Source organism: Corvus hawaiiensis, chromosome 27, assembly GCF_020740725.1.
Source record: "Corvus hawaiiensis isolate bCorHaw1 chromosome 27, bCorHaw1.pri.cur, whole genome shotgun sequence".
Lineage (NCBI taxonomy): Eukaryota > Metazoa > Chordata > Aves > Passeriformes > Corvidae > Corvus > Corvus hawaiiensis.
Window position 1 is genome coordinate 2,403,571 of NC_063239.1, and position 13,767 is coordinate 2,417,337.

General features: G+C 59.5%; 1 protein-coding gene across 1 annotated transcript; it reads right to left on the reverse strand.

Moving 5' to 3' along the window:
- Window positions 1-691: 691 nt before the first annotated feature.
- Window positions 692-5,290, reverse strand: DUSP26 (dual specificity phosphatase 26). Its single transcript, XM_048287499.1, has 4 exons — window positions 5,043-5,290; window positions 2,472-2,747; window positions 1,891-2,099; window positions 692-1,387 (listed from the first exon to the last, which is right to left on the reverse strand). The coding sequence occupies exons 2-4, from the start codon at window positions 2,648-2,650 to the stop codon at window positions 1,188-1,190; spliced, it is 588 nt and encodes a 195-aa protein (XP_048143456.1). The 5' UTR covers window positions 2,651-2,747; window positions 5,043-5,290; the 3' UTR covers window positions 692-1,187.
- Between the last annotated feature and the right edge of the window lie 8,477 nt (window positions 5,291-13,767).

Consider the following 13,767-nt stretch of genomic DNA (forward strand, 5'->3'; position numbering starts at 1 on the left):
AACCCAAACCAGTCTGGGATTCTGTGACTCCCGGCGCGGGGTCGGGGTCACCAGTCAGCTCAGCGGTGCCAGGGTGCTGGCACAGGCCTCGCTGTGCCCCAAGCCACGGCGCTGTCCCTGCACGGCCCCCAGGCCCCTCTCCCTCCCCGTTTCCACGATCCCAGCTCGGCACAGCTGCAGGCCAGCGCTGCTCCGGGGCCCTCCGGAAGCGCAGGAAGAATGGAGCTATAACGGGAGCAGGAGGACAATGAGGGCTGGCAGCCTGCGGCCACCCGGGCCACCGGGCCACCCCTTCCCGGCCTTGGCACCCTCCTGGGCTCGGCCCAGCCAGCCCTGCTGCTCTCTGGGGTGTTTGTCACAGCCTGGGTGGCCACTTGGAGCTGCCTTTGGGACACTGATGCGGCCACCTCGTGTGGGACAGTGACCCTGGGACTGCCAGCCCGGCTCTGCTTCCCACCAGGAGCCACAGTTGGTCCCCACTGCTGGGAAAAAGAGTGGGAACCCCAGGACAGGCACTGAGCGGGGGCTCAGATTTGGGCACTGAGTGGAGGCAAAGATTTGATCCTTGGACTGAGAATTTGGGGGGATTCGGGTCCATGTGGACCCCGAGCACTCGGGTGATGCTCTGTCCCGCAGTCCTGTGACAGATCCCAGCCTGAGCTGTCCCCAAGCATGCCAGGGGTGTCCAGGCTCTTCCTTAGCACTGCCTTTATTTCCACAGGGTGACACGAGGCATGGGGAACACCCAAACACTACGACAGGAGTTTGCCTGGGCCCACAGCCCAGAGCTGACTGACATCACCAGAAACACACGGGACACACAACAGGGACACATGGAGCTGCAGTGTCCTGGCAGGGAGGGACACGACTGCCTGGGCAGATGCCGGGGGGGACAACGAAGCCTTGAAGGCTCCCTGGAGCCCACAGGGATGGAGTGACCGGTGACAGTGACGTGGGGCCGAGTCCTCCAGAGGCGTCTTGGAGCGAGCGGGGTGGGGAGGAGGCCATGGCCAGGCCTCCCTGGGTGGCAGAGCTGCAGGTGGAGGGCCCGGGCCGGACCATGGGGACGGCTCACAGGTCTGGGGACCCCCTGAGCTGGGGGGGCTGCAGGTGACCCATAGGCAGAGCCCGAGCTGGGCGGGGCGCGGGGGCCGGGCAGGCAGAGCCCCCACAGCGCCCGCCCTCCCTCAGGAGCTCCTCTTGAGCCGCAGGGCGTTGTCCAGGGCCACCAGCTGGCGCAGGAAGCCGCGGTTGGGGATGATCCCGCGGTGGTCCTTGACCGTCTTTATGGCTTCGACCAGGGGCATGTGGTGGCGGATCATGAGGTAGGCGAGGACCAAGGTGGCGGACCTGCTCACCCCGACGGCACAGTGCACGAGGATCCTCCCTGGGGGGACACAGCGGCTGCGTCACAGCAGAGCCAAAACATCCCAGTTAAAAACCTGCTGAGCACCCAGCTGTGCCACGGAGCACCCGGAGCCCTGGCTCAGGTGGGCAGCACCTGGCGGGGCATGAGGGGGTCCCAGCTGTGAGGCACCGAGGTCATCTCATGGCAAAGGGTGTCAGCGTGTCCTGAGAGCCCAAAAGAGACCCAGAAACAGGTCAGAACAAAAACTGTGACCTGGGGGGACGGTGCTCTCATCCAGCCTGTGCCCTCTGGGGAGGAGGTGATGCTGTGCAGGGGACACCACTGGGGTGATCCCATCCAGGGGACACCATTGAGGTGACCCCATCCAGGGGACACCATCCCAGCCTAGAAACTTCTGTTTGATGGTGGAATTCCCAGCGCAGCTCCTCCACTCCACAGGACACCACCCCAGCTCCCCCCCTTCCCAGGGCAGTTCCCCCCATCCTTTCTCCCTCTCCTCTCCCAGAACCTTCCCCAGGGACCTTCGTTGAGGGCTTGGTGGATGAAGTCGGCGGCGGGGTAGAAGTAGGGGCTCATGTCGAAGGAGGGGGAGTCGTGGGCCTCGATGCCCAGGTAGCGGATGCCGGTGCCCTCGTAGTACTCGGCACCGCCGCGCCAGCGGCAGTGAGAGGCATTCAGCACGTGGGTGATGCGCAGCTGCAGCAGCTCCCGCCGGTTGGACGCGATATCTCTGCAGGGACAGCAGGGAGGGGACACTTCAGACCAGGAACAGTATCCCAGCATGGTGGAAAGGCTGCCCGGGACAAACGTTTCTGGCTGAGAGAGCTGGAGGCAAAAACCTGACAGATTTTTGAGGTTTTTGGGTTTTAAGGCGATCTCCCAGCCCTGGCTCTGTGGACACCCCACCTGTGTCCACCCCAGCTCAGCAGAGCTGTGACCTCCCTGCACAGACAGCCCTGCTCACCTCCTTCCTCCTTCGTCCCAGTGCTCTGCACCCATCACATCCTGTGCTCCCTCACCCATCACATCCTGTGCTCCCTCACCTTCCCCACCTCCCCATGTGCCCAAAATGCCCCCTGTCCCTGTGCCCTGCCACACTTACTGGTCGCCCAGGTAGAGGCCTGGCCACACCTCGTCGGCGTGGTTGCAGGCCGTTTTCCCCGTGTACAGCAGCCGCTCCAGCTCGAAGACGCTGAGGATGGGGTGGCTCCCGCGCTCGTCCCGCGGGGCCCGGCTCGGGGACCTGCTGCTGTTCCTGTAGAACCTGGACAGGAAAGCCATGGGAGCTGCCCAGACCCACACGGCATGCCTGTGGGGGCGGAGGAGAGGCCGGACAGGGGCCTGGGGGTCACTTCTGCTGCTGCTGCCACCCACGGTCCTGTTGGGAAGCAGTGGAGAGGCTGTCAGGAGAAACGGCCCCTCAGCGAGGGGAGTGTCCAGGGGAGAGAACGGAGCTGGGAAGGGGCTGGAGAACTCCTGAGGGATCTGGGAAAGGGGCTCAGCCTGGAGCAAAGGAGGCTCAGGGGGGACCTTGTGGCTCTGCACAAGTCCCTGACAGGAGGGGGCAGCCGGGGGGGTCGGGCTCTGCTCGCAGGGAACAGGGACAGGAGGAGAGGGGAACGGCCTCAGGCTGGGCCAGGGGAGGCTCAGGGTGGACAGCAGCAGGAATTTCTCAGTGGAAAGGGTGCTCAGGCCTTGGAACTGTCCAGGGAATTTTGGAGTGCCCATCCCTGGGGGTGTCCAAGGAACACCTGGATGTGGCACTCGGTGACAAGGTGGGGATCGGGCACAGCTTGGACTCGATGATCCCGGAGGGCTTTTCCAACCTCGGGGGTTCTGGGATTCTGTGGTGCTGCAAACACACTCCATCCCTGTTGTGGAAACACCGGCCCAGAGCAGCCAGGTCTCCCCCTGCTGATGTCAGGTCACCAACCCGCTGCTCCCCAGTGTGAGCCGAGCATTCCAAGAAGGAAAACTGCTGGGGAGAAGTTCCTGCTGCCAGGGCTGGGGAGCAGCCAGAACCCCGAGCCTCCACAGGCCGAGCTTTCGCTTCAGCCCCGCGACTTTGGGCTGCGGCCACCTTGGCAGGAGGTGCTCTGCACAGGACCCCTCCCGTGGCTCTGCTGCCAGGGGACGGTGCCAGCTCGGGGCTGGCGCTGCCAACCTGCGCTGGCAGGCGAGGAAAGGCGGCCAGGTCTGGGCACGGCACCAGGGCTGGGGAGGAAAAGCCCCCGAACAGGTGGAGGATTCCATATGGCACCAGGAGCCTGGCCAGGGCCCAGCCTCCTCCAGAGCCTGCAGGGAGGGCGGGGCAGGGTTAACCCCTCCATGGGCACGGCTCTGCAGCTGCTCTGGAACATCCAGGGCCGCTTTGGGGTGAGAAGAGTTAACAGGGCACGAGAAAGCTCCTTTTACCCAGCAGCTGCTCCAGGACACAGCCCTGCTCCCAAACCTTCACTGCTTGTTACACATCTGCAAGGACCCTCCCCCCCCGGGCAGCCCGACCCAGCGGTTCCTGCTGCCAGATGTGGTCAGAGAGGCCTTTTTGTGCTGCCTTCGCTGCTGCCCCTCCCTCAGGAGGAGAAATTCTGTCCCACCTCGCTGCTGCTGCCCCGGAGCTGCCCCGGAGCCTCCCCTCCCCTCCCCTCCCCTCCCAGCACTGCCCAGTTGGGGCTGGGGGGCACAGCGACCCAATGTCCCTCCGCTGTGACATTGCCCCGAGGCTCCGCCGGCGGAGCAGAAGGAAGGAGCCTCCAGCCCCCATTTGTTGGCAACGCAGAGGAAAACGTGGCAAGGGCATGGGGGAGCTCGGAGGAAGCCCCAGAGAGACCCAGGGTGTCCCCCTGCCCCTTCCCTGCTCCAGGGGCCGCAGCTCAGAGCCCTGCGCAGGACGGGCCAGCCCTGCCCAAGTGTCACCCCCCGGTCCCCAGCACAGCTCACACCCCCAGGGCCAGGTGCCAGCCCGACTCATTCCCCCTGCTCTGATCCAACCTGGGCTCCTCCAGGCTGGGAATTGAGGTTGGCAAAGCCCACCCGGGCAAGGCGCCGGGCAGGGCCGAGTGCCGGGGCCCTTAAACCCTGAGTGACCTTGGCTGCGGCACAGCCACACGTCCCCAGCCCCGGGCAGCGCCGGGGCACAGCAGCAGCAGGGGCTGGAAAAAGCGGCTGGATCATGGAGAGGGCTGGAGGCAGCCGAATTCCAGCCCCTCTTATCACCACAGCTGGCTGGAAAAAACAACCGTCCCCACCCAGGCCGGGGTGCAGCCGCCGGAACCCCGGCCCAGAGAGGCTTCCCGGGGGTCAGGGGAGAGGCTCTGCCCCACATCCCGAGCCGGGAACAGCCCCTGGAGCGCTCCTGGCGCCTCCCAGGCAGGGGCTGTCCCCCTTGTTTGGGAGGCGATCCGGGGGCTCGCTCGCTGCTCCCCCGGCCCCTGTGCCCGGCTGGGAGGGAGGGGACGTTCTGTGGGATGCGGGGAGCGGTCCCAGATGCAGGAATGATCCTGTGGGATGCAGGAATGGTCCTGTGGGATGCGGGGAGAGGTGCGGGATGCAGGAATGATCCCGTGGGATGCAGGAATGGTCCCGTGGGATGCAGGAGGGTGCTGTGCCGAAGCTCCGTGGCTCAGGGACACCCCGGGACCCGCGGGGAGGGGACGGCCACCCCCGAGCGTACCTTGGCGAGGGCCGGGATGCGGCGCCGGGATCGGGGCGGGATCGGAGCGGGATCAGCTCCAGTCGGCCATGTCTCGCTGCTGCCGCCGCCGCTGGAGGGAGGCTGATGTAGGAACATCTATTTTAAGGCATGACATGGCCAGAGGCTGGGTTGTTTATGCCAGGCTGGGCACGGAGGGGCGCGGGAGGACCGAGGGACACGCACGGACACCGCACAAGCGCCCGTGGCCGCGCAGCAGCGACAGCGACAACAACAACGTCCCCAAATCCTCCCCCAGCCCCGCTCTCCCTCCTCCGCCTCCCTCCCCGAGCCACAGGCGCGCAGGGGAGAGAAGGAAAAGCTGCCGAAGCGGTGCTGAGGACTCGACTTCCCTCCCCGGGGATCTGCAGCTGTCTCCAGGCCATGTTTCTTCGTGTTTTTTTTCACAGCTGACCTCGTCCCCCGCTCCCTTTGCACATCCAGGGCTCGGTGAGATTTTCTCGGTTTGCAAAGAAAATAAACCCTGGATTTATGGGGGATAACAAATCAGAGAATGGCGTGGCTTGGAAAGGACCTTAAAGATCACCTCGTTCCATGGGCAGGGGACAATTATGACAATTTACAAATTCCTGTCAAAGTCAGGGATTTTTTTTTTCCCCAGGGGGAAAAGAAATTAAAAAAAAAAAAAAGGAATTCAGGATTGAAGCTTTTTTGTTTTGACAGCTTCTAAACGCCACCATTCATTTCACAAGTGCTGCAATGTTTCAGTTAAACATTTTCCAGGCAGAATATGCTCCCTTTCCCTTTGAAGCGCTGCCTTCCCAGCGAAAAGTTTGACTCAGATCAGAAAGTGGGAGTGTGGTGGGAAAAACAACCCGAGGAAGGATGGAAATGAGCTGTTCCAGGCTGAGTGACACATTCCGAGATTCGTGGCGTGCCCTCCCCCACTCCTGCTTGATTGAAAAGCAGGAAATTCTCCCGGTTTTTTGCAGCTGAACCTGTGTTTATCCCGGGATATAATCCCGGGATTATCCCAGAAGGATCGAACAGGGAGGTCCTGGGTGGGGGCTGCTTCTGTGTCCTCACTGAGCCAACGGGATTTCGCAGCTCTGGGATGCTTCAGCTTGGGAAAAACCTGTCCTGAACCCTGGGAAACGGGGTGAAAAATTGAGAAATTGCAGAAAAATTGAACTTTTCACTTCTGCCTGGCCACACTCCTCCAAAAAAACAGGCACTGAAAGGAAATTTCTGAGCTCTCAGAGACACTTTCAGTGTGGACAGCAGCAGCCCTGTCCCTCCCCTGCCCCAGAGAATTCCATTCCCGGCAGTGTGGAAAATGCGCTTCTGAACAGAAGCGCCTACAAAGCCCGGCACAAAAGGTTAAATCTGAATTTAAAAAAAAAAAAAAAACAACAACAAACCCACACGAAAGAAAATGAGGTGGATAAATGTTTTGGCAGAGCGTTGCCTGCAGGGAGCTCGCCGGTCATTTAAGCGGAGGATTAGTGGTTGTTCTGTTTTTGTTCCAATAATAGTGCTGGAATTGCTTTGTAAAGCGGCCAGAAGGCCCCAACAAAGCCGGGGAGTGCTCCTCGGATAATGAAATTTCAGCTGCTTTGAGACGCCCGGGCAGCTGCATCGAGGAACAGCGTCAGCGATTTCTCTGTCTGGGACACAGCCCGGACCTCTTTCCTCCCCCGTCCCCGTTTTCCGTGGACAGCAGCGCTGAGCTGCTCCCTGCAGGATTTATCCGCTCTCAGGAGCTCCTGGAGCTGCTGCCCGGGGAGTCACGAGGCCTCTCAGAGCCTGGGGCTGGGCCAGAGCTGGGGGGGACACACAGACACCCCCCGGGCTTTGTGTCACCGTCACCTGCGCCTTGCTCTGGTCCCGGTCACCGCCAGGTCCCTGAGGGGGTCCTGAGGGGCCTGGGCAGCAAAATCCCCGCTGAGAAGGAATCCCCGAGGCACAGGGGAGGATTTAAAGGCCATCCCCAAACTCTGCCTCCTCCTTCGGAGCTGTTCCCTCTGGGAAGCCTCCAGCTGCAGGACGGGTCACAGAGGGCTCCTGCCACCTCCTGTCCCTGCCAGCTGTGTCACCCCCCAGCGCCTGAGCCCACCCTCCGCTCCTTGGCGCATTCGGATGATTTGGGAGCACGGGCAGGGTCTGAGCAGGGGTCCCGCGGGGCCGGGGGCTGCAGGACCCCGTGGGATGGGATGAAAGCCCGGCTGGAAAAGTTCACGGCTCCAGCCACTGGAGGCTGCTCTGGTTATACATAAATCACCTCCGAGCTCGGTCAGACCGCACCGCTCAGCCCAGGGAAGGGAAGGGCAGAGGCTGGGCAGCTCCAGAGCCGCCTTTCCCGGCTTTAAACTCCCCAGGAATGCAAATCCAGCGCGGGCTTCAAAGCCCGGGTTGAAAGTTCAGGGATCGATCACTTCCCGCGGGCAGTGCCGCGTGTCCAGGGCTCAGGAGCCGGGTTTTGTTAAACTCGGTCGTAAACAGGAGGGGATGGGTTTCATCCAGAGGAGCTCTTTGAGGGACCAGGGAGCTGGAGCAAAACGAGGTGGAAGGAAGGGAACTGTGACAGTCAGGGAGAGGAGGGGCCATGGTGGGAATGGGCAGGGCAGGGTGGGAGAGCAGCTGAGGGAGCTGGGGAAGGGCCTTCCCTTCCCTTCCCTTCCCCCTTCCCCTTCCCCTTCCCCTTCCCCTTCCCCTTCCCCTCTCCCCTCCCCCTCCCCCTCCCCCTCCCCCTCTCCCTTTCCCCCTTTCCCCTTTCCCCTTTCCCCTTTCCCCTTTCCCCTTTCCCCTCCCCTCCCCTCCCTTCCCCTCCCTTCCCCTCCCCTCCCCTTCCCCACAGTGACGTTTCCAGTTCCACTGTAGGAATGGTTCTCCCTCTGGAAATCCAACTGCTTGGTTCCCTAGATGGGAAATTCTGTCCTGCTGATCCCCTGGGAGGCTCTCACTTGGCCTGGTTGAGTTATTCCAATAAAAAGCTCCAATTTCCCAGTTCCGTCCAAGGCCGCTGTAGAACTCTGCACATCTCACAGGCAGGATTTACCAGCACGCTTTGCTGTGCCTCAGGGTCCTTGGGTTTTTAAATTCCGGGTGGTTTTCACTATTTTTTGTTGAGGAACAGCTCTGTCAACAACTCCAAGGGTTCCATTAGGAATTATCCCATCCTTCTGGCCCTAAATGGGAACAGGACTTGGACTTCCAGCCTCGTTTTCCATCTGGTACAGCCAACATGGAAATACTCATGTGCCAAGGGGAGAAAAAGAAGGAGAACACAGCAGGGCTGCTGATTTAGCTGGGAAAGGGCAGCCCACATCCTCCAGAACCCTCGGAGAGGAAAAACCTTTCCCCAGCCAGAATGTTTGGTGCAGTGGGAAGAGAGGCTGATTTTCCCCTTCTGTTTTTCTGCACTGACGTTGATTTTAGCAAAAAAAAAAAGGGAAAGGTCACGGAGGACAAAAGATTTGGAGGTGGTAAAACCCAAACCTTCTCCTCCCTCCCCACAGCCCTGACAGCCTGAGCTGCTTTGCCTAATGGAAACAGGCAGCAGAGAGCAGTTCGACTTTAATAATTCTAATTATGCCACGGCATTGTGAAATAAATTAGAAATCCAAATGAAATCAGTGTCCCATGGCACGGGGAAATGTTCAGTCACAGAGTGCAGGTACCAAAATCCATCCCGAGGTCTGTCTTGCATAGACCAGACAGAAAATAATAGAAATTATGCTCAGAAATAGGAGAGAAAATTAAAGCACCCGGTGACTGCTGCAAAGCCATCCCAGGAGCTGAAGCGAAACCAATCCTCAAGCTCAGCCTCCTGCCAGTGACTCCTTTTCCCAACTTTTCAGGAGCCCAGGAAGGTGTTTCCCTCTTTCCCATTCCAGGGATCTGCAGCGGGGTTTTTGCAGGATCACATCCTGGAGCTCTGTGATGCACGGGGACAGCGGGACACAGGGCCTGCCCCAAAGGATTGGCATTTCAGTAGCCAAGGCCCCAGTTCAGTAGCCAAGGCCCCAGTTCCGTAGCCAAGGCCCCAGTTCTGTAGCCATAGCCAAGGCCCCAGTTCCGTAGCCAAGGCCCCAGTTCAGTAGCCGAGGCCCCAGTTCAGTAGCCGAGGCCCCACTTCCCGTAGCCGAGGCCCCATTTCAGTAGCCAAGGCCCCATTTAAGCAGCCAAGGCAGACTGGAAATGAAACACTTTTATTTTGCAGGTAGAGAACTGAAGCAGGACGAGATTGGCTGCTTTGCAGCATTCCTGTGAGAAATGGGATCCAATTCAGGAAAAAGTGAAAAGTTTGGCTCTCCTGAGCCCAACGCAGCACCCTGAGGGCAGGTACCTGCCTGGCAGCCCAGCCCAGCCCCCCAGGGCTCCCCAAAACGGGCCCAGCCCTGCAGATCTGCCCCTCGCAGAGCCCTCCTTGGCCATTCTGCCATCAGCCCCCCACAGATCCAGATCTGCCCCTCACAGAGCCCTCCTTGGCCCTTCTGCCATCAGCCACCCCCAGATCCAGATCTGCCCCTCGCAGAGCCCTCCTTGGCCATTCTGCCATCAGCCACCCACAGATCCATATCTGCCCCTCACAGAGCCCTCCTTGGCCCTTCTGCCATCAGCCACCCCCAGATCCAGATCTGCCCCTCGCAGAGCCCTCCTTGGCCCTTCTGCCATCAGCCACCCCCAGATCCAGATCTGCCCCTCACAGAGCCCTCCTTGGCCCTTCTGCCATCAGCCACCCCCAGATCCAGATCTGCCCCTCGCAGAGCCCTCCTTGGCCATTCTGCCATCAGCCCCCCACAGATCCAGATCTGCCCCTCACAGAGCCCTCCTTGGCCCTTCTGCCATCAGCCACCCCCAGATCCAGATCTGCCCCTCACAGAGCCCTCCTTGGCCCTTCTGCCATCAGCCCCCCACAGATCCAGATCTGCCCCTCACAGAGCCCTCCTTGGCCCTTCTGCCATCAGCCACCCCCAGATCCAGATCTGCCCCTCACAGAGCCCTCCTTGGCCCTTCTGCCATCAGCCACCCACAGATCCAGATCTGCCCCTCACAGAGCCCTCCTTGGCCCTTCTGCCATCAGCCACCCCCAGATCCAGATCTGCCCCTCACAGAGCCCTCCTTGGCCCTTCTGCCATCAGCCACCCACAGATCCTTCGGGACTCCCAGCCCGCGTTGCTGAGGTGAGGGTGGAGCAGAGGCCCAGCTCTCCCAGGCAGGGCCGGGCTCCTGGGGCTCAATCCTTTGTTCTTTTCCCTCAGCTTTGCCGATCTCCCTCTGTGAGCTTCCCAAAAGTGACAACGGCAATTTATTCCGTGCTCGGGGGGCCTTGGGAAGCTCCTGGAGACGCACCATCCCTGCCATTATCCCCCTCACCAGGAGCACGAAGGACGCCGGGCATTGGCCATTAATCATTTTTACGCCCAGAGCTGCAGCTCCCTCCTGCATCCCAATCACTCCTCATCTCCTGCTCCATTTTTCAGGGCAGCCCTCACAAGGATTGTTTCACGCTGCTGCTTCCAGGTGCCTCAATGACCAACCTTCAGTTCAAGGTGCACTCCATGGGGGAAATCTACTCCAGCTCCACATCTCCTTCCCGGCTGTTCTCCCTCAGGGAGGGGGCAGGGATGGGGGAGCGAGGGGGAGGCCTGGCAGGAGGGGTTTGGTTTGGGGGAGAAGCCAGAGAAGGGTTCTCCTGGAGCTTGGAGAGGTTGTGATTGAGAAATGGAAGATCCAGAAGCAGGAATCCATGTGGGAAGGGAGGAATGGTGACAAAATGCAATGATTTGAGCTTGGCCTGGCCTCATTTCTGGCCCATGAGGTGCAGCTGCCCCTGAGAGTGTGCCAGGGGCTCAGAACCCTGCTCTGGCATTGCCACCTGGGACACACCACGGGCATAGCACTTCCCTCCCAGGCTGGGTTTAACAGAGCCAGACCTGCAGGGTCACACCAGGCTGGGCCGGTTTTGCTCAGGCTTTGATTTCTGCACCTCCGTGGGCATTCCCAGCTTCTCAAAAGGGCATTGTTAATAATGCCAGACCCCCAAACCTGAGCTCTGAGGCCTTCAGGGAGGCAGCAGGACCCTCCCAGAGCATGGAGAGAATGTGTAGAATCTAAAAATAACCCTAAAACTGGACCTTGAGTGACTCCCTTCCTCTGCTGGACTCCTCCCAGCTTCTCCCGACGCTAATTCAGTGCCGGCTCTGTCTGCAGGGAACAGCAGAGCCCGGCCCCTGGCATCTGGGATCAGTGGCCCTTCCTTCATGTGCCTGTTCTGGCAGCTCCAGCCGTGTGGAATTAATTTCAGATGACAAAAAAGTCACCCTGGCTCCTTACACGGGGGTCAGGCCCTGCTGCTGCTCCGTGGGCACAGGATGAGCTCTCCCAGCATTGCCATTCCCACCCTGTGCCACCTCATTTCAATACAAAAAGCATCAAACACAGGAGCAGGAGATTGGGAAAGACCTCCTGGACCACGGGGTTCAGCTCTTTGAGGCACAATTTCATTCGTGCCCTGCCAAGTTTTCTCTCCCAACCATTCCTCTCCCACTGCCCTTATTCCAGGAGTGTTTCCAACTCCCGAATTCCCCAAGTTTGCTCACCCTGAGGTTGCTCCTGTCCTTCATTCCACCTCAATTTCACCATTAGCATCGCTAATTGCTAATTAGGGGCCTGGAGAGGCCCCAAAACTGCAGTGGGGAGCTAAAATCTGAGGGCTGGACAAAGGGAAACACGAGGAGGGAAGAAGAAAACCTCATTCCCTTGTGAGGAGCAGTTCCCAGCCAGCTGCTGGGTGCCCTGGGAGCAGGGAGAGGGGGAAAAAGGAGAGGGGGAAAAGGGAGGGACGTCCTCACTGCCTTTCAGGCTGGACCTACATCAAACTCCCTCCTGTCAATGGGAGGGGAACTGAACCCTGCTTTGCTGTAACCCTAATGAATCCCTCACCAGTTACAGTAAATTTATTCTTTTGATTCCCCTTTCTCCCTCTACCTTGTTTCATGGGTTTTTTTATTTTCCCCCCTCTTTTATTCAATGTTCTGGCAGCTTCTCCTTTTTTTTAGTTCTCTTCTATTTGAAACCCAGTTAAAAAGCTGGGGTTGGTCCCAATTAAAGTCCCCCTTTGGGATTACTCAGACACACACCCTCACAAGGACCCCCTCTTTGATTGTTGCCGTGGAAACATTTAAATATCTCGTTCACGGCGGCCAAGTGAGGAGCTGAAGGATTTGGAGGAGCTCTTTCCTTCCCTGCTCCCTCTGCTCCCAAATCCCTGCAGCTGCTGGGATACACACATTGCCCCAGCCAGGCACCATCAGGAATACATCAGCAAACTCCTGGAATTCCACAGGAGGAGGATTAGGCTGAGAAAATGTGGATTACAGTAACACAGAGCTGTTGGAATTACTCAGGAATTGTGGGAATGGCGGGGAAGTGTCAGGAGCAGGACAGGTAGCACTGGGGGGCCCGTGGGGACACGTCCAGCCCCAGCAGTGCCAGGTGGGGACAGGGTACGGCCAGGAGTGTCCCTGGAACATCCCAGCCCCACCCACACCCGGGCAGTGCTGGATCCGCTGCTTCCCATGGACCTGGGGATCCGTGATCCATAACCCCCCATGCACAGCCCCTGCTGTGCCTCGACGTTCCCCTTCCCTCCCTCTGCCCTGCCCTGGCTGCTCAGCACCTCCTAAATCTCAGTTCTCGGCTGCTCAGCAGGGCCAGGAGTGGGGGCAGACATCTGTAATCCATCACTGGAGACAAAGAGGACTCCAAAGCGGGGACGGGAGCATCCCAGGGATGCGAAATTAAAAAGCGGCGGCAGCAGAGACCATCATTTAAATTCCCCGGTTCCAATTTTGCAAGGTGCTCCTGTAGCTGCTGCTGAATGAGCTGAGAGGGGCTGGGAGATAAATGGGTCAGGCTGAGCCTCTGTCAGCACTCCTGCATCTCTACAGCTCCGGGATCCTTCCACTGCTGGGATTGTTTGCTGGGTTCCCAGGCTTAGGGAGGCATTTCCTACAGAACAGGCAGGGCCCACAGTCCCTCCCTTGGTCACCACGAGGAAGAGTTCTCCCTGCAGAAAAATTGCACTTTCTCACCCGAAAATATCTACAAATGGATGGAAAGAGGGAGGGTAAGGAGAGGCATGGAATCCTGGGATGGTTTGGGTTAGAAAGGATTACATCCCATCTCATCCCACCCCTGCCATGGGCAGCAACACCTCCCACATCTCAGGGCACTTTCAGGGCTCTGAAAAACACACAGGGAAGGCCGAGGGGAGAAGCCTGGAAGTTGCAGGAACAAAAACACCACAGGATTTGAGGCTGAAGGGCCTCTGAGATCAGGATTTTACCCCTCAGAGTTCCCCAGACTGGGCCAATGCAGGAAACACGGAACCCTGGAATTTTTAAGTGAGCCCAGGGCTAAAATAGCAAAGCATTTAACTGCTGCTGTTCCCCAAGCACTAGAGAGGGCTCCAGGTCTGGAAGAGCTCCGATAAAAGTTGTCCTGCTGCCCCAAGCAGCCGCTGCCCGTCCCGGCTCTCCCGGCGAGCTCTAAACTCTGTTCATTCCCAGATTCCAGCGCCCAGTGATGATGGGGAAATCCAAGCTCTGTCCACGCTGCCTTTCAGACACTTTATCACTGCAGAAGAGACTCCAAGTGGAATTTAGCGAGCAGCCAGGGCGGTCCTGTGGCGGGGCTCGCTCCCGCAGTGTTCCTGGGGCCAGCAGGTGGGAAAGGAAAC